Source organism: Scyliorhinus torazame, chromosome 10, assembly GCF_047496885.1.
Source record: "Scyliorhinus torazame isolate Kashiwa2021f chromosome 10, sScyTor2.1, whole genome shotgun sequence".
Taxonomy (NCBI): domain Eukaryota; kingdom Metazoa; phylum Chordata; class Chondrichthyes; order Carcharhiniformes; family Scyliorhinidae; genus Scyliorhinus; species Scyliorhinus torazame.
In genome coordinates, this window is record NC_092716.1 from 190,793,308 (window position 1) to 190,812,057 (window position 18,750).

Here is an 18,750-nt window from a genome sequence, read left to right on the forward strand (position 1 = left end):
GTTTGTCGAGCAGGAGGGAGAAGCCTTTTTTGTTTCATTTGAGAAGGTAGCTATACAAATGAAATGGCCACAGGATATGTGGGTATTACTGATTCAAACAAAGCTAATAGATAGGGCTAGTGAAGTGTTTGCATCACTACCGGAGGAGGTATCTGGGACGTATGAGCAGGTGAAAAAATCTATCTTAGGTGCATATGAACTAGTGCCTGAAGCTTACAGACAAAGGTTTAGAAATTTAAGGAAAGAATTTGGTCAAACATACATGGAGTTGAAAGGATCAAACAGAGTCATTTTGATAGGTGGATAAGGGCTTTGAAAATAGACCAAACGTATGAAGCTTTCGGAGAAATTATACTTTTGGAGGAGTTTAAAAATTCAATTCCTGATGTAGTGAGAATTCATGTGGAAGTGCAGAGATTAGCAGCATAAATGGCAGATGATTATGAATTAGTTCAGAAATCAAAGCTTGGTTTCCGACATCCATTTCAGCCTTTGAAGGATAAAAACTGGGGACATGAGAAATACTCAAGTGGTAAAGGTGATCTAATGGGAGATAATAAGGAGAGCGTACCTCAGATTAAAAAAGAAATCCAGGAGGGTGGAAGAGACATGAAAAGTTTCAAATGTTTTCACTGCAATAAACTAGGCCATGTAAAGTCATAGTGTTGGTGGTTGAAGAAAAGCACTGGGAAGGCTGATATGGTAAAACAGGATAAGACAGTGGGGTTTGTTAAAGTGGTAAAGGAAAGCCCAAGGGAAGCGAAGGAGGTGCAAAAGATTGCACAGCCTGATCAAGAGGTGATTGATAAGAAGATGCCAGATCTCTTTAAAGAATTTACTTGTGTGGGTAAAGTTTACTCATGTGTATCAGGAGGAGTAGGTAAAGAAGTCACAATTTTTAAAAAAATAAAAAAAATTTAGAGTACCCAATTCATTTTTTCCAATTAAGGGGCAATTTAGTGTGGCCAATCCATCTCGCCTGCACATCTTTGAGTTGTGGGGGCAAAACCTACGCAAACACTGGGAGAATGTACAAACTCCACAAGGACAGAGACCCAGAGCTGGGATTGAACCTGGGACCTTGGAGCCGTGAGGCAGCAATGCTAACCACTGTGCCACCGTGCTGTCCTGAAGTCACAATTTTAAGCGATACGGGAGCTAGTCCATCTTTAATGGTAAGAGATGAGGAATTATGTAGTCTGGGAACAATATTGCCAGAAAAGGTGGTAATATGTGGATTTCAGGATGAGAGGAGTAGTGTTCAATTAGATAGGATAAGGTTGGAAAGTCCAGTGAAGAGTGGTGAAGTGGTATGAGGAGTAATCGAGAAACTTTCTTGTCCAGGAATACAGTTTATCTTGGGTAATGATATAGCTGAATCGCAGGTGGGAGTGATGCCTACTGTGGTTGATAAGCCAGTGGAAAATCGGACAACTGAAGAGTTGAAGGACGAATATCCTGGGATTTTTCCGGATTGGGTCGTAACAAGGTCGCAAAGTCACAGGTTAAGACAAGAGGAGAAATCAAAGAGTGAAGATGAAGTTGAAGTGCAATTATCAGAAACGATTTTTGATCAGATGGTTGAAAAAGAACAAGAACAAGTGGAGGATGAGGCGGATATTTTTAGTTCAGGAAAATTGGCGGAGTTACAACAGAAAGATATAGAAATAAAACGGATGTATCAGAAAGCATATACGGAGGAGGAATCTGAGTGTATACCAGAGTGTTATTACCGTAAAAGTGATGCCTTGATGAGAAAATGGAGACCTTTACATATGCAGGCGGATGAAAAGTGGGCAGAAGTCATCAAGTAGTATTGCCGGTAGGGTATAGAAAGGAGGTGTTGCGAGTTGCACATGAGGTACCAGTGGGGACTTCCGGGTGCGGCTATGCAGAGCTAGGTCGCATATTCGGTAGCTCCCGCTTGGAACGGACTTTTGGGCTCTTTACAGGGCCCCCACGGCATTTGTTTGACATTTCCCGGTATGGGAAGAAGACTGCAACATTCCCCTGACAGTGTCCCCCAGGAATGGTATGTCTCTTGGTTACCAGACCCGGCAGAAACAGTAAAAGATTTCGCTGTAACTGCAGGGGAGAGAGGGGCCTCTACCAGCATGCAGGCGGGGGAAGGGCAAGCTTAAGGCTGCAAGCTGACTTGAGGGCCCTTATTAAAGGTGAATTCTAGCAGCAGAGGGAACAACTGTGAAAAGATCTACCAAGGCCATTGAAGAAGCGGGGACGAGGCTTCCAGTGGCGGCCATAGAGGAGTAGGTCACGCATTCGGCAGCTCCCGTCTGGAACGGACTCTCAGACCTTTTTCAGGAGTTTCCACAGGCTTTTTGGGGCAGATTGGTGAAGCGAACACTGCCAAAAGGATTCCCTCCCGACTTCCAGTTGCGGCTATGTGGAGCTAAGTCGCACATTCGGCGGCTCCCGCAAAAACGGACGTTTGGGCTCTTTTCAGGGCCCCCAAGGGCACTTTTTCGACGTTTCCCGGTGTGGGAAGGAGTTAATAATAGCTCCCCGTCAGTATATGGGTTTAACTAGGAGCGGGGCGACATAAAAGGTGGTGGTGGACCAGAAGAAGGGAGGGAAGAAAGACAAAATGGTGGCGGGCGGAGACCAGGCAACGTGGAGGCAGTGGGCGGAGGAGCAACAGGAGGGTATCCAGCGCTGCCTCAGAGAGATTAAAACGGACCTGCTAGACCCGATGAAGGCTTCTATTGATAAGCTGCTGGAGACACAGACTGCCCAAGGGGTGGCGATCTGAGAGGCTCGACAAAAGATCTCTGACAATGAGGACAAGATCTTAGGCTTGGCGGTAAAGGTGGAGGCGCACGAGGCGCTCCACAAGAGATGGCAGGAGCGGTTCGAGTAGATGGAGAATCGGTCGAGGCGGAAGAATCTGCGGATTCTGGGCCTCCCGGAGGGGCTGGAGGGGCCGGACGTGGGGGCCTATGTGGTCACCATGTTAAACTCGCTGATGGGAGCGGGGTCCTTCCAAGGGCCCTTGGAGCTGGAAGGGTCCCATAGAGTGTTGGCGAGGAGGCCCAAGGCTAACGAGCCTCCGTGGGCGGTGCTGGTGCGGTTCCATCGGTTCGTCGATCGGGAGTGTGTGCTCAGGTGGGCCAAGAAGGAGAGGAGCAGCAGGTGGGAGAACGCGGAGGTTCGGATATATCAGGACAGGAGTGCGGAGGTGGCGAAGAGGAGGGCCGGGTACAATCGAGCGAAGGCGGTGCTGCACAGGAAGGGGGTGAGGTTTGGCATGTTGCAGCCGGCGCGATTGTGGATTACCTACAAGGACCGGCACCATTATTTTGAGTCTCCGGAGGAGGCGTGGACCTTTGTTCAGGCCGAGAAGCTGGACACAGACTGAGGGTCGGGATGGGCGATTGGGGACTGCGGTGGATATGTTATGCCTGTTTTTTGTTCGGGCGGTGGGGGGGGGCCTTTGCATTGTTTTGGGTTTCTTTTTCTCTGTGTTTTTCTCTTTCGGGTTGGGGAGGGTGGATGGGGCAGGTTGGCCACTGCTTTGGTTGGTGGCGGGGCCTGGTAGGTGGAGAGCGTGGGCTTTTTTCCCGCGCCGAAGACTGGGGGGGGCGGGGCCAGGGCGGGGAAGCAACGATTGTTTCCCGCGCTTAGAACGGAGGGGGGATGGGGAGAGCCTGTGGATGGGGAGCGGGAAAGGAGGGTGTGCCACACAATGGGAGGAGTCGAAGGGGAGTCGGGAGTGGCCGGGGTCAGCAGGAGTCAGCTGACTTGCGGAAGTGCAATGGGGGGAGTAAACCAGCTAGGATGGATCCTAACCGGGATGTGGGGGGGGGGGGTGGGGGGGGGGGGGGAGAATCGAGTTGCTGCTGCTAAGGTCAAGGAGGAGCTGGAGCGAGTGGGGGGTGGTCGAGACTGGGGTATGCCGCTGTGGGGAACGGGCCGGGTGTGGGATGCGGGCGCGTGGCTGGCCGAGGAGGGGTCATGGCTAGTCGGCGGGGGAGGGGTGCGGGTAGCCCCCTGATCCGGCTGATAACCTGGAATGTAAGGGGACTGAATGGGCCGGTTAAGCGGGCCCGCGTGTTCGCGCACCTGAAGGGGCTCAAGGCAAATGTGGTTATGCTCCAGGAGACACACCTGAAGGTGGCAGACCAGGTAAGACTGAGGAAAGGGTGGGTAGGTCAGGTGTTTCACTCGGAGCTAGATGCCAAAAATCGAGGGGTGGCGATCTTGGTGGGAAAGAAGGTGTCATTCGAGGTGTCGAGCATTGTGGCAGATAATGGCGGTAGGTACATAATGGTAAGTGGTAAGTTGCAGGGAGAGAGGGTGGTACTGGTCAATGTGTATGCTCCGAACGAGGATGATGCGGGTTTTATGCGGCGTATGTTGGGTCGGATCCCAGACGGAAGTGGGGGGCCTGATAATGGGGGGAGACTTTAACACGGTGTTGGATCCTGCACTGGATCGCTCCAGGTCTAGGACGGCGGCGGCTAGACTGTTGAGGGGATTTATGGACTAAATGGGATGGGTGGATCCTTGGAGATTTGCAAGGCCGGGGGCTAGGGAATTTTCATTCTTCTCACATGTCCATAAGGCTTATTCTCGAAACGACTTTTTCATTTTGAGTAGGGCGCTGATAGCGAGAGTAGAGGATACCAAGTATTCGGCAATAGCCATTTTGGACCACGCCCCGCATTGGGTGGACTTGGAGATGGGGGAGGAGAGGGACCAGCGCCCGCTGTGGCGCTTGGAGGTGGGGCTGTTGGCGGACGAGGAGGTGAGCGAGCGGGTCCAAGGAAGTATAGAGAGGTACTTGGAGACCAACGACAACGGGGAGGTCCGAGTGGGGATGGTATGGGAGGCACTGAAGGCGGTGTGAGGGGAGAGCTGATCTCCATTAGGGCCCACAAGGAGCGGAGGGAGCGGGGGGAGAGGGAGAGGCTGGTGGGGGAGATGGTGAGGGTAGACAGGAGGTATGCGGAAGAGCCTGAGGAAGGATTGTTGAGGAAGAGGCGCAGCCTCCAGGCAGAAATCGACCCGGTGACTACTAGGAAGGCAGAGGTGCAGTGGAGGCAGGCCCAGGGGACGGTCTACGAGTATGGGGAAAAGGCAAGCCGGATGCTGGCGCATCAGCTTCGGAAGCGGGACGCAGCTAGGGAGATCGGGGGAGTTAAGGACAGGGGAAGGAGCGTGATGCGGAGTGGGGTTGGCATCAATGGGGTCTTCAGGGACTTCGACGAGGAATTGTACCGATCCGAGCCCTCACGGTAGGAGGGAGGGATGGGCTGCTTCCTGGACCAATTGAGGTTCCCAAAGGTGGAAGAGGGACTGGTGGTGGGTCTGGGGGCCCCGATTGGGCTGGAGGAGCTGATCAAAGGGATAGGAAGCATGCAGGCGGGGAAGGCACCGGGGCCGGACGGTTCCCCGGTCGAGTTCTATAAAAAATATATGGACCTGTTGGGCCTGCTGTTGGTTAGGACCTTTAATGAGGCAGGGGAGGGGGGGGCTTTACCCCCGACGCTGTCCCGGGCACTGATCTCCTTGATCCTGAAGCGGGACAAGGATCAAGACAATGTGGGTCTTACAGACCGATTTCCTTGCTAAATGTAGATGCCAAGTTGCTGGCGAAGGCCTTAGCCACGAGGATTGAGGATTGTGTGCCGCAGATCATCCATGAAGACCAGACGGGGTTTGTGAAGGGGAGACAGTTGAACGCAAATGTGCGGAGGCTTTAGAACGTTATCATGATGCCGGCGAGGGAGGGGGAGGTGGAGATAGTGGTGGCGATGGACGCTGAGAAAGCCTTTGATAGGGTAGAGTGGGGTTACCTGTGGGAGGTGCTGAAGAGGTTCGGGTTTGGGGAGGGGTTTGTCAGGTGGGTTAGGCTGTTGTATGAGATCCTGATGGCGAGTGTGGCCACAAATAGGAGGAGGTCCGAGTACTTTCGGTTGCACCGAGGGACGAGACAGGGGTGTCCCCTGTCCCCCCTGCTCTTCGCACTGGCGATTGAACCCCTGGCTATGGCACTGTGAGAGTCGAGGAACTGGAGGGGGTTGGTGCGGGGTGGGGAGGAGCATAGGGTGTCGCTTTATGCGGACGACCTGCTGCTGTATGTGGCGGACCCGGTGGGAGGAATGCCAGAGGTAATAAGGATCCTTAGGGAATTCGTGGACTTTTCGGGGTACAAGCTCAATATGGGGAAGAGCGAGCTGTTCGTAGTTCAGATAGGGGACCAGGAGAGGCGGATTGGCGAGCTCCCATTAAAAAGGGCGGAGAGGAGCTTCAGATATTTGGGGGTCCAGGTGGCCAGGAGCTGGGGGGCCCTGCATAGGCTTAACTTTACAAGGCTGGTGGAGCAAATGGAGGAGGAGTTCAAGAGGTGGGACGCGTTGCCGCTGTCCTTGGTGGGTAGGGTGCAGTCAATCAAAATGACGGTGCTCTCAAGGCTTTTGTTCCTGTTCCAGTGCCTCCCCGTGTTTATCCCGAAGGCTTTTTTCAGGCGGGTTAACAGGAGTATAATGGGGTTTGTGTGGGCGCGAGGGACTCAGAGGGTGAGAAGGGTGTTCCTGGAGCGGAGTAGAGATAGGGGGGGGCTGGCACTGCCCAACCTCTGTGGATACTACTGGGCTGCCAATGCGACGATGGTGCGCAAGTGGGTGATTGAGGGGGGGGGCTGCATGGAAGAGACTGGAGACAGCGTCCTGTGTGGGTACGAATCTGGGGGCACTGGCAACGGCGCCGCTGCCGCTCCCTCCAAGGAGGTATACCACGAGCCCGGTGGTGGTGGCGGCCCTCATAATTTGGGGGCAGTGGTGGCGGCATAGGGGGGGAAGTTGGGGCCTCGGCGTGGACCCCATTACGGGGGAACCACCGGTTCGCCCCAGGAAGAACAGGTGGAGGATTTTCGGGGTGGCACAGGGCAGGGATACAAAAGTTGGGGTACCTGTTTGTGGACGGGAAGTTCGCGAGCTTGGGTGAGCTGGAGGAGAGGTACGGGCTCCCCCCCGGGGAACATCTTCAGGGACTTACAGGTAAGGGCGTTTCCCAGATGGCAGGTGGTGGAATTCCCGCGGCTACTGCCACACACAGTACAGGACAGGGTGCTCTCGGGGGGCGGGGGAGGGGGGGAGATCTCGGAAACTTACCAGGTGATACAGGAGGAGGAGGAGGCCTCGGTGGTGGAGTTGAAAGGTAAGTGGGAGGAGGAGTTGGGAGAGGAGATCGAAGAGGGGACGTGGGCAGATGCCCTAGGGTGGGTGAATTCTTCCTGTTCGTGCGCGAGGCTCAGCCTCATACAGTTTAAGGTGCTGCACAGGGCACACATGAGCGGGACAAGGATGAGCCGGTTCTTTGGGGGCGAGGACTGGTGTGTTAGGTGCTCAGGGAGCCCAGCGAATCACACCCATATGTTCTAGGCATGCCCAGCGCGGGAGGAATTTTGGAAGGGCGTAGCGAGGACGGTGTCGAGGGTGGTAGGATCCAGGGTCAGACTGGGCTGGGGGCTCGCAATATTTGGGGTGGCAGAGGAGCAGGGAGTGCAGGAGGCGAAAGAGGCCGGAATTCTGGCCTTTGCGTCCCTGGTAGCCCGGCGAAGGATTCTCCTTCAGTGGAAAGATGCGAGGTCATTTGGGAATAAGGAAAACTCAAGCTAAAATCCAATAACATTTTTATTGGCCTGGACTACATAAAGATGTAGTTAAATTAACCTCAAGCAGTGATGAGCACCCCTAATACCCATTCCAGCATTTGAGGAACCTTTTACAAGGGTCCTAATTGATTGCGTAGGACTGCTTCCTAAAACGAAAAGTGGGAATCAATATCTTTTGACTGTAATGGATGTGTCTACTAAGTTTCCAGAGGCCATTCCAGTCCGTAATATTACAGCTAAAAAGATTGTGGCGGAGTAACTTAAATTCTTTACTAGATATGGACTACCCACAGAAATTGAATCGGATCAAGGATTGAATTTTACCTCAATGTTATTTAACAAAGTTCTGGATAGTTTAGGAATAAAACAATTTAAATCAACTGCAGGCCATCCAGAATCGCAGGGAGCATTAGAAATGTGGCATCAGACATTAAAGACAATGTTGAGGGCTTATTGTCATGATTATCCAGAGGATTGGGATTAAGGAATTCCATTTGTACTGTTTGCAATTGACTAATGAGTCAACTAAATTTAGTCCTTTTGAACTAATTTTTGGTCATGAGGTAAGAGGACCACTTAAATTGATTAAGGAAAGTTTGGTGAGTAAGAAATCAGAAATTCCATTTTTGGATTACGTGTCAGATTTTAGGGAACGAGTAAATAGAGCAGGTGATTTGGCTAGACAACATTTAAAAGTTGCAAAAAATGTGATGAAATGGGTAGCGGACAAGAAATCCAAAGTTCGTAGTTTTGCCAGTGGAGATAAAGTTTTAGTGTTGTTACCAGTGGTAGGTGAACCTTTAAAAGCAAGGTTTTGTCGACCTTATCAGATTGAAAGGAAATTAAGTGAGATGAATTATGTGGTAAAAATGCCGGATAGAAGGAAAACTCACCTAGTGTGTCATGTGAATATGCTTAAAAGGTACTTTGACAGGGAAGGAGAGAAAAAGAAGGAGGTTTTAATGATTCTAACTAAAGTGACGAACCAAATCCAGATGTCTGTGAACTTGACATACCTCAAATTAAATTGGAAAACGAGGATGTTCTTAAAAATTGGGATAAATTGTTAAGTTACCTTCCAGAGGAAAAACGGACTGACCTGAAAGAGTTATTGATATCACGTGGGCAAGTGAGTGGAGATAAATTGGGAAGTACTAAAATGGCTACACATGATGTAGATGTGGGAAATACTGTTCCAATTGTCATGTGAGAGTACTTTTAAGACATGGATGTTTAAGCAATGTTCCTTTAAGAAAACAGTGATGGCAGAGAGTGGGTGGGGCTCAGCTCAGTTCAGCCATTTTGCAGTCTGTGTTTTGCAGGTTTTTAGTTTCAGTTTTGAAAAGAACCTGGCTGGTTTTGCTGAGAGCAGCTAAAAAAAGAACCTGGCTGGTTTTGCTGAGAGCAGTTTAAAAGTGCTTGGCTGTTTTGCTGTGAGCTGTTTAAAAAGTAGAAAGCCAGGTTTGAGAAAGCAATTTGGGTGTGTCTGTGGGGTTCCAGAGAGCTGCATGAAGAAAAGCAAGGTGCTGGAGCTGAAATCAACCAAGCTAATATATCTCTGCCATTCTACAGAAAATATATATATGCTTTAACCTGATGTGATACTGTTTAAAGGTGTTAAGTCTCTTGGAAGTTTGAAGGAACATTTTAAGGAAGTATTTACTGTTGCAATATTTTCTGAGTTATCTTTGAAGTAAGGGGTGTTAAGAGATCCAATGTTTATTTAAGATGTTAAGTTGAGTTCATGGAATAAACAGTGTTTTGTGTTTAAAAACCCACGTGTCCATAATTGTAATCCCACACCTAGGGAAAAAGCCATGTGCTCGGAAAAGCAACAAATCCATTAAAGGGAGAGGTTGGTTGAACTCCATGATACATTTAGGGGTTCTGAAAGGCCTCGCCCATAACACAATCAAACAACATCCATACAGACTTAACCCTTTAAAATTGGCACAGGTTAACAAAGAGATTGAGAGTATGCTTAAAAATGGCATAATTAAAGTGGGTTGTAGCCAATGGAGCTCACCCATAGTGATGGTGCCTAAACCAGATGGTACCCAACAGTTGTGTGTGGACTATAGAAAGGTTAATGCAGTTACAAGAACGGACTCTTATCCTATCCCACGCTTGAAGGATTGCATTGAGAAAGTGGGACAATCAGTTTTTATTTCCAAACTGGATTTACTTAAAGGTACCTTACTTAAAGGCAGGTACCTTTATCTGAAAGGGCGAAGGAGATTTCAGCTTATGTAATTCCAATTCAAAGTTATGCCATTTGGCATGAAAAACGCCCCAGCCACATTTCAACGGTTAACTAACAAAGTTGTTTCAGGATTTCCCAATTGTGCGGTATACATCGACGATCTGGTAATTTTCAGCCAGACATGGAAAGAACATTTAAAACATCTGATGGAGTTATTCGATCGACTTCAGGAGTCGGGTTTGGTGATAAACCTAGCCAAAAGTGAATTTGGAAAAGCCCAAGTCACTTTCCTTGGCCATACAATTGGACAGGGTCGAATGGTCCCCCGGGATGTGAAAACAAAAGTTACTGGGGAGTTTCCGATACCCTCTACACGACGGGAAATAATGTGATTTCTTGGTTTGAATGGATTTTACCGGAAAGTTGTACTGAATTTCAGCAGTGTGGTCGCTCCACTGATGGACTTGCTCAAGAAGCGTAACAAATTCCAGTTGACAGCGGAGTGTCAACAGGCATTTGACCGCCTGAAGGCTGTGTTAACCACTGCTCCTGTGTTAGCCATCCCAAATTATACGAAACCATTCAAAGTGGCTGTTGATGTGAGTGATGTGGGTGTAGGTGTGGTGCTTTTACAAGACGACGACGAACGGCTAGAGCGGCCTATTGGTTATTTTTCAAAGAAATTGAATTCTCACCAGAAAAATTATTCAACGATTGAGAAGGAGACGTTGAGTTTGGTGCTAGCTTTGCAACATTTTCACATTTATGTGACCAGCAATCTGTCTGACACCATTATATATATTGATCATAATCCGTTGACGTTTTTGGAGCGATTCCGGAATAACAATGCAAGGCTGTTTCGCTGGAGTTTATTGTTACAGCCATTTCATTTAAAAATAGTACATGTGGCAGGACGAGAAAACGTGATAGCCGATGCTTTGTCACAAATGTGATGAAGGAAAGCAATTTCAGTTGGAGGAAGAAGAAAAAAAAAGAAATGGACTATATTATCATACCTGTTTGCGTGTGTTGTTTTTTGAAACAAAAAAGTATATTTACTGTGTGCATTTCTTAAAGGATAGTGAAAAGGTGAAAAATGAAACCATCTTGAAGTTGATGGTTTATTTATTTTTTCTTGGGGGGGAGGTGTCATGTGAGAGTACCTTTAAGAAATGGGTGTTTAGAAATGGATGTGTATATAAATATCTGTAGTGAGAGTACCTTTAAGAAATGGGTGTTTATTACTGCAGTGATGTCAGAGAGTGGGTGGAGCTGGGCTGTCTGTCAGCTTTTTACTTTTTCTTTAGGCTGTTTGCTGCAGGGTGTGTTTTAGTTTCCTTTTCAGAGCTGGATAGCTGAAGTCACAGCCAGAAGGTGTATTAGAGTCTCTCTCTGTAATCTAAAGAATGTAAATCGATCCTTTGGTGATTTAAAACTAATAACTGCTCTCAGTAGTGACTTTAACCTGATGTGCTTCTGTTAAAAGTTTTGTTTTAAGTGTTATGGATGTTAAAAGGACAGCTTAAGGATTATTTAGTGTAGTATTCTTTGGGGGTTATATTTGCATTGATGGTTGCTAAGATGTTCATTGTATGTTTTAAAAAAGGTTAACTTGAGTTCATAGAATACACATTGTTTTGCTTTTAAAAAATACTTTTCCATTTCTGCTGTACCACACCTGTAGAGTGGGCCGTGTGCTCCCCATGCCACAATCTTGTAAAGGTTGTGGGTCAGATGAACTCCATGATACACTTTGGGGTTCTCTAAACCCTGGCCCATAACAGAAGCAAAGCAGCCAATTTATGCACAGCAAGATCCCTCAGCGATGTGATCATGACCAGTCTGTTTTAGTGATGTTGGTTGAGGGATAAATATTGTTTAGGGCACTGGCAGCAATTCCCCTGCTCTTCTTCGGAATAGTGTGATGGCACCTCTTGTGACCACCTCAGAGGGTAACCCAGAAGACAGCATCCCTGACAGTGTAGCATTCCCACAGTACTGTACTGGAAAATCAGCCTACATTTTGTCCCTGGACTGAATTGAACCCACAGCCTTCTGACTTGAAGAGAGTGCCACCCACTGGTCCAGGGCTGAGACACTTTGGGCTGGATTCTCCACACCCCGACAGCGAAATCGCGGCTGGCGCTGGGGCGGAGAATCCATTACCCACCTGGAATCGGGACTGGCGCCGGTTCCCCGATTCTCCAAGCCCCGAAAAGCGTCGTACCTAGAGTACGTCGTGCCGCATATCGCCTACCTGCGGCCATTGGTAGAGGCCCGCTCCGCCATTCTTTGTCCCTGACCGACCAATGTCCTGACGGCGTGGATCTAACATGGTCCTGCCGGTCGGGATACAAGAGTGACGGCTGAGGCCTCAGTCCGTGGCCTCCCTGGTCGGAGGGCAGGGGAGGTCTTATAAGCGGCCGGGCAATTTCTGGGCGGGTGGGTCAGGGTTGGCCGCAGGGGGCGATCGGGGGCACTATGTTCAGGGTCCGGCTCCGTGGTCTGAGTCCGCCATGGAGCATGGCGCGGCTGCTGGAGGCCGCCACCGTGCGCATGCGCGGCCTCCAACCCGGAAGTGCGGGGCCCCGTATCTGCAGCAAAAGCTGCTAGTTTTCCGCTGGTCCACTGCTAGCCCCCTACAGAGCTAGGAATATGTGGCCCTTTCACGCCACATTTTTCTGGCGTGAAAGTCCACAGTTTTTACGACGGCATGGGGACACAGTCCCAAAAACAGAGAATCCAGCCCAAAGTCTTCATACACAGGGTAATGGAAATCTGAGACGCTTCCATCTTGGAAATCTGGAACATTCTTTATGCTAGTTCAGGGTAGTGAGGGATGTGGAGTTAAGGCATGTAGATGAAGTTGTTGAGGCACAGTTCAGCTGGGGGTAAGGCTGGAAGGGCGGAATGTGTCCGCGGGTGTTGGATAGCAGAATAATGCTGACAGTAGCCCACTAAAATTGTTCAAGGCCCTAAGTTGCGATATGAACCTTGAGCTGAGAATGCCAGGAATGAAGCTGTAACTGGGAATCCTTGGGTGGAGATGGAACCATCAAACCAGGATGCTGTGTATCCAATACGGCGCCTGACCCTCAACAGACAAAACACACCAGAATACACTGTTGTGAAGACTGAGTTGTGTTCTTTGGACTGTTGCCAGGAATGAGTTTTTGATCTGCCGAGGATGTTGTTTGGACTGATCTATTCAGATTACAGATATGGCAAGAATGTTTTTTATTTCGAATAAGTGCTGATGAATTTCGCTGCAAAAGCTTTGTTATCTTCACTCATCTGCCATCCCAGCCGTCTGGGGAGATTTTGAAAAGCGTGAAACTGCACAATGTTTTTACTGGAATCTCAGGACTGAACTCCAGTCTCACAACAAAAGGTTTGGTGCACCATTCCGTCGATATCAAAAATTGCAGACTTGAGGGAGAAAGAGGGACGGTGAGGGGGAAGAGTGAGAGAGTGGGGTGGGAGGAGGAGGGAGAGAGGGGTGCAGGGGAATGTGGGAGGAGAGAGTACATTTAACACAGCTGGAACTTGCTGTAAGTATAATGTTGTGTTAACACACGCTGTTATCAATGCACAAATCAGACAGCAGGTTAAGTGGATGTAGAGATATGCCCTGTGTTGTGAATCTTTCAAACTCGCTCGGCAATTTACTTTGCTCTGCAGTTAACTTCACACGGTAGCATCTTGCATTTAACTGCCGTGTTAATTTAATGAAGTTACACATTAATTGCTCTTTAAGCAAGCCAGAGAGTATTAGGGCTGTAATCTAACAGTTTAAGTACACTTTTATTGACATGGGGTGGGATTTAACTCAATGGGAACATAGCGAGCTCATTTAGCCACGTGTTTCCCGGCGCTCGCAGTGCAAAGAAATAAAACGGCACTCACGTGAGATAGAGGGCCTCAGTCAGGAACGCACAGTCGGGGGAACACACAAACCCATTTTGTGCACTGGGGACTCTGCTCGTCGGAACTCCTCAGTGTAGCGAGAGATCGGAAATGGCGTTCTGATCTCTGGAGCTCCCGAAGCGATCCCTGACCCCAAACCCCAATGCATAATGGGAGAGTTCACCCGCCGATCTCCTGGGAGACTCCCACAAATGCTATTCCGTCCGGTCCCCGTCTGTGGGGACCAGTACTGAACGGCACACACCCGGGGCAAGGGAGATAGATCCCACGCCTCGGGTTCCTCCGGAACCTGCACATTAAAGTGAGGCTAGCTGTTTCGCTTTAATGTGCAATTTGTTAAACCGTGATCCCACCCATAATGGGTGGGGTTAGATCTTGCAAGGTGTTGTGAGCGGAGCAGCTTCTGTGAGCGGGTCACCCGGCTTCTATCGGCCACGCTGCACCTCGGTGATTTGCTTTTCGGGCGCAGAGTGGCTGTAAAATCGCGCCCATAATAATTGTTGATGCAATGCCAGTTAATTACGCTGACTCAGAAAAGGAACAACTTCTGTAATCCTGTAGGGAGTAAATTGTTATGTCTCTGTTTCCCTCTCAATCTAATCTTTCCTTTCCTCTCTTTGAACACAATCTAACCAGTCATGTGGAGGCAGCTTTGGCGATGGAAGGAAGGGGCATTTGTGAAAGTTGTGTGTCAGGCTGACACCTTCCTGCCTCTAAGCAATCTGCCTGGAGGAGGATTTTGAAGGGCAATGGCTACGACCCACCTGGCAGCAGAGGATAACCATTTATTGACGATCAGAAGCCTACTTGGGAGCAGAATAGTCAGATCACTGGGATCTTCCCGACGGCAGATGGGCCCACCCAAAGAGGCTGAAGTCTAGCAGCTGGGTGGAGGTGGCCCCCTATTGGGGGAGGTGCAGGGTGCTGACCAATATCGTCCCTTTTAATTTCACACCCCCAGGGGAGCCACAGGCCGCACTGTGGAAGGATTCGCTCTCCACAATGATGGCCTGACAGCTGTGGCCACAATTCTTTTTTTTACCAATGTTTTAATTTTTCAGAGTGCTCCTCCAGCCTGAGGTGCTCGCACAAGAGGGCTGGAATACAAGACCAGGGATGTACTTCTGAGGCTGTATAATGCTCTGGTCAGACCCCATTTGGAGTATTGTGAGCAGTTTTGGGCCCCGTGTCTAAGGAAGGATGTGCTGGCCTTGGAAAGGGTCCAGAGGGGATTCACAAGAATGATCCCTGGAGTGAAGAACTTGTCGTATGAGGAATGGTTGAGGACACTGGGGCTGTACTCGTTGGAATTTAGAAGGTTAAGGGGGGATCTTATTGAAACTTACAGGATACTGTGAGGCCTGGATAGAGTGGACGTGGAGAGGATGTTTCCACTTGTGGGAAAAACTAGAACCAGAGGACACCATCTCAGACTAAAGGGACGATCCTTTGAAACAGAGATGAGGAGGAATTTCTTCAGCCAGAGGTGAATCCAGGTGAATCTGTGGAACTCTTTGCCGCAGAAGGTCACTGAGTGTCTTTAAGACAGAGATAGATAGGTTCTTGATTAATAAGGGGATCAGGGGTTATGGGGAGAAGGCAGGAGAATGGGGATGAGAAAATATCAGCCATGATTGAATGGCGGAGCAGACTCGATGGGCCGAGTGGCCTAATTCTGCTCCTATATCTTATGGTCCCTATGTCAGCAACACTAACTCCTGGTAAGGTTGTAGTCTGCCAACACCTCTACAGATCCAATTGGCCCTGCTGCCTATGAAGGCTCCCTGACCTCTTTAATTGGATGGGGATCCAGAGCAGGCTTGTTTAATGGCCACTCCAGGAAAATCTTATACGTGGGCAGGCCTTGGACATCATCAGGGTTGTGATTCAGAAATGGTCTTCCCACTCCAGAATCACCTACGGTGGTGAGACTCTGCCCTATCTTTTGTCTTTCTGTATCTGATCTGATTCAAATTCATCCAATTTCCTTCTCCATGGCTCCTATGTTTCTCAATCCCAAAATCTTATTGTTTAAGGACCCGATGTTCACTGAGGTCCTGGATTCCCTATTGCCCTCATCCCAGTTACCTGCTCACATTTCCATCAAGTTCTGGTGCTACTCATTTTGAACTGAAGGGTGCTGGAAACAGTTTAACTAGTGGAGCAGGTGGTGAGAAGCACCACTGCAGCTAAATCCAGCCTAACTGTTCATATAGTCTTCATCTTGTTGGCATGGGCAAGATGGGCCGAATGGCCCCCTTCTGTGTTGTATCTTTGTATGGTTCAATATTGACGTTTTTACTTTGATTCCTATTCACTCTGGATTCCCACCATGTTTGGAATCAACACTGAACAGGACAGCGTTCCGGTGTTAGCCGACGAAACCCTCACATAACCTAGGCCGCCACGCCCAGGGCAGTGCTGCACCATTGGAGCTGCAGTCCTTTGGATGAGACATTAAACTGAGGCCCCAACTGCTCTCTCAAGTGGCCATAAAAGATCTCAGGGCATTGTTTCCAAGATGAGCAGGGGAGTTCTCCTTTGTATCCGGCCAACATTTATCCCTCAATCAACGCCACTGAAAACAGATTGTCTGGTCATTCTCACATTGCTGTTTGTGGGACCACGTTTTGTGCAAATCGACTGCGTATTTCCACTTTACAACAGCCACTACACGTTCACTGGCTGTAATGCATTTTGTGGTGTCCCGAGATCATGTATCTTTCTTTGCCGGGAAGTATAGAGCTATTAAACATGGTTGAATTTTCTGCCCCCTCTTTCCAGAGAAAGTATTTATCGACTGTTACCTCAAACTACACCAGAAAACATCAACAAGAATTTTGACCAGTACACAATAGATCCAGGGACAAGGTACCCCAACCTCAACTCAAACTGTGTCCAACTTCACCAGGTAAGTTCAATGTGACATATAAATCAGTTAAAAGTATAGAATCACAGAATACTACAGGTCAGAAGGTCGCCATTCAGACCATCGGACCTGTGCTAGCTCTTTGGCAGCGCTATCCAATTAGACTCACTGCTCTATTATTCTTCGGTAGCCCTATGAATGTTTCCCTTCAAGTGCTTATCCAATTCTCTTTTGAAAGTAACTATTGAATCTATTTGCTCAACAGCGTATTCTAGATCACATCAACCCATTGCATTTTAAAATAAAAGATTTCCTCATGTCTCCTTTGGTTCTTTGGCCAATCATCTGAAATCTGTCTCTTCTGGTTGCCGACCTTCTTGCAACTGGAAACATTTTCTCCTTATTTACTCCATCAAAATCCTTGATAATTTTGAAGACCTCTATTAAATCGCCCCTCTACCTTCTCTGATGTAATGAGAACAATTCCAGCTTCGTCAGTCTCTTCACAGAACATTGTGCCCCAAACCATTCTCTCCTGCCGTCATTGTAAAAAAATTCTTGGGATGTGAGAGTCAGTGTCAAGGCTGGTATTTATTCTCCATCCCTAATTGCCCTTGAGAAGAGGATAATGAGTTGCCACCTTGAGTCGCTGCAGTGGTTGTGGGTACACCATCTGTACTGTTAGGAAGGGAGTTGCAGAATTTTAATCCAGCGACACTGAGGGAACGGCAAGGTAATTCCAAGTGAGGACAGTGTGTGACTCAGAGAGAAACTTGCAGGTGGTGGTGTTCAAAAGAGAATTTACTGAAAATTTCCTTTGAATCCCTTCAGGTTCGTCAGCTGTACATCACAACTGATCTGAAGAACTGCCCACTAGAAAGAGTAAATTCCATTCGAAGGTCTATCAAAGTTTCACGTCGTGGTAAGTCATGTTTTTCAACTAATATCAACTGGGATATGAACAGTGTGAAGGTCACAAAATTCTTAACTGTGGCCAAGAGAACTTTTTTAGTCAGCACGTAGCAAACCCAATGTGAGGGGGTGCAATTCTAGATTTACTCTTGAGAAATGAAGCTGGGCAAGTGGATGAAAGCAGTGGGGGGAGCATTTTGGAGATAGTGAGCATAATGTAGTTAGATTTGGCATCATTATGGAAAAGGACAAAGATAGAACTGGGGTAACATTTCTAAATTGAGGGTGAGAGACAAACTTTACAAAGCTGAGAAGGGAGCTGGCAAGAGTGGATTGGGTACAGCTACGAGAAGGAAAGGCAGTGTCATAGCATCATAGTTTTTACAACACGGAAAGAAGCCCTTCGACCAGTCATGTCCGCACCCGCCATCAAATCAGTGGAAGGTATTCAAAGGTGAAATTCTACAGGCATGTATAGACATGTCCCCACAAGAAAAGGTGTGGAACCAAATCTCAAGCCCCCTGGTTGTCCAGATGCATACAGGCCAAGATTAAGCAGAAAAGGAAAACTTATGATAGTCACAAAAGACTCAATGCTATAGAAAGCTGAGAGGAGTATAGAAAAGACAGGGGTGAAGGAAAAATGGAAATTAGGAACGCAAAGAGGGGATATGGAAAAAATACTGGCAGGAAAAATTAAAGAAAATCCCAAGATGTTTTACCAATACAATAAGAGCAAGATAATAACTAAGAAAAAGTTAGGGGCCTGTCCGAGATGCCATGATAACTTATGGGTTGATTTAGAGGTTGTGGGCAAGGCTTTCTGAGTACTTTGTATTCATTAAGGAGAGGGATAATTCAGGCAGTCTCGTTGAAGAGGGGAATGTGAAATATTGGATATAATAAGCATAGTGAGAGAGGAAGTACTGGAGGAGCCTTGAAACTGGATAGCCACCAGGGCCAGATGGACTGTATCCCAGGCTTTTGAAGGAAGCCGGGGGTGTGGGAGTAATAGCGGATGCAGGTTAGGTGGATTGGCCATGCTAAATTGCCCCCTAATTTAAAACAAAAAAAAAAAATTGGGTACTCTAAGTTTATTTTTAAAAAAATAATTGGGTACTCTAAGTTTATAAAAAAATAAATGATTGGGGAATTTTCAGATGACACAAAAATTGGCTGTGTAGTTAACGGTAAAGAGGATAG

General features: G+C 48.2%; 1 protein-coding gene across 1 annotated transcript in view; it reads left to right on the forward strand.

The window, feature by feature from the left end:
* Positions 1–18,750, forward strand: part of LOC140384457 (F-actin-monooxygenase mical2-like) — a 371,552-nt gene that overhangs the window by 107,217 nt on the left and 245,585 nt on the right. The window contains exons 10-11 of the mRNA XM_072466174.1: positions 16,551–16,677; positions 17,467–17,557. Coding sequence (XP_072322275.1) covers positions 16,551–16,677; positions 17,467–17,557 — 218 coding nt within the window. The remainder of the gene's footprint in view (positions 1–16,550; positions 16,678–17,466; positions 17,558–18,750) is intronic.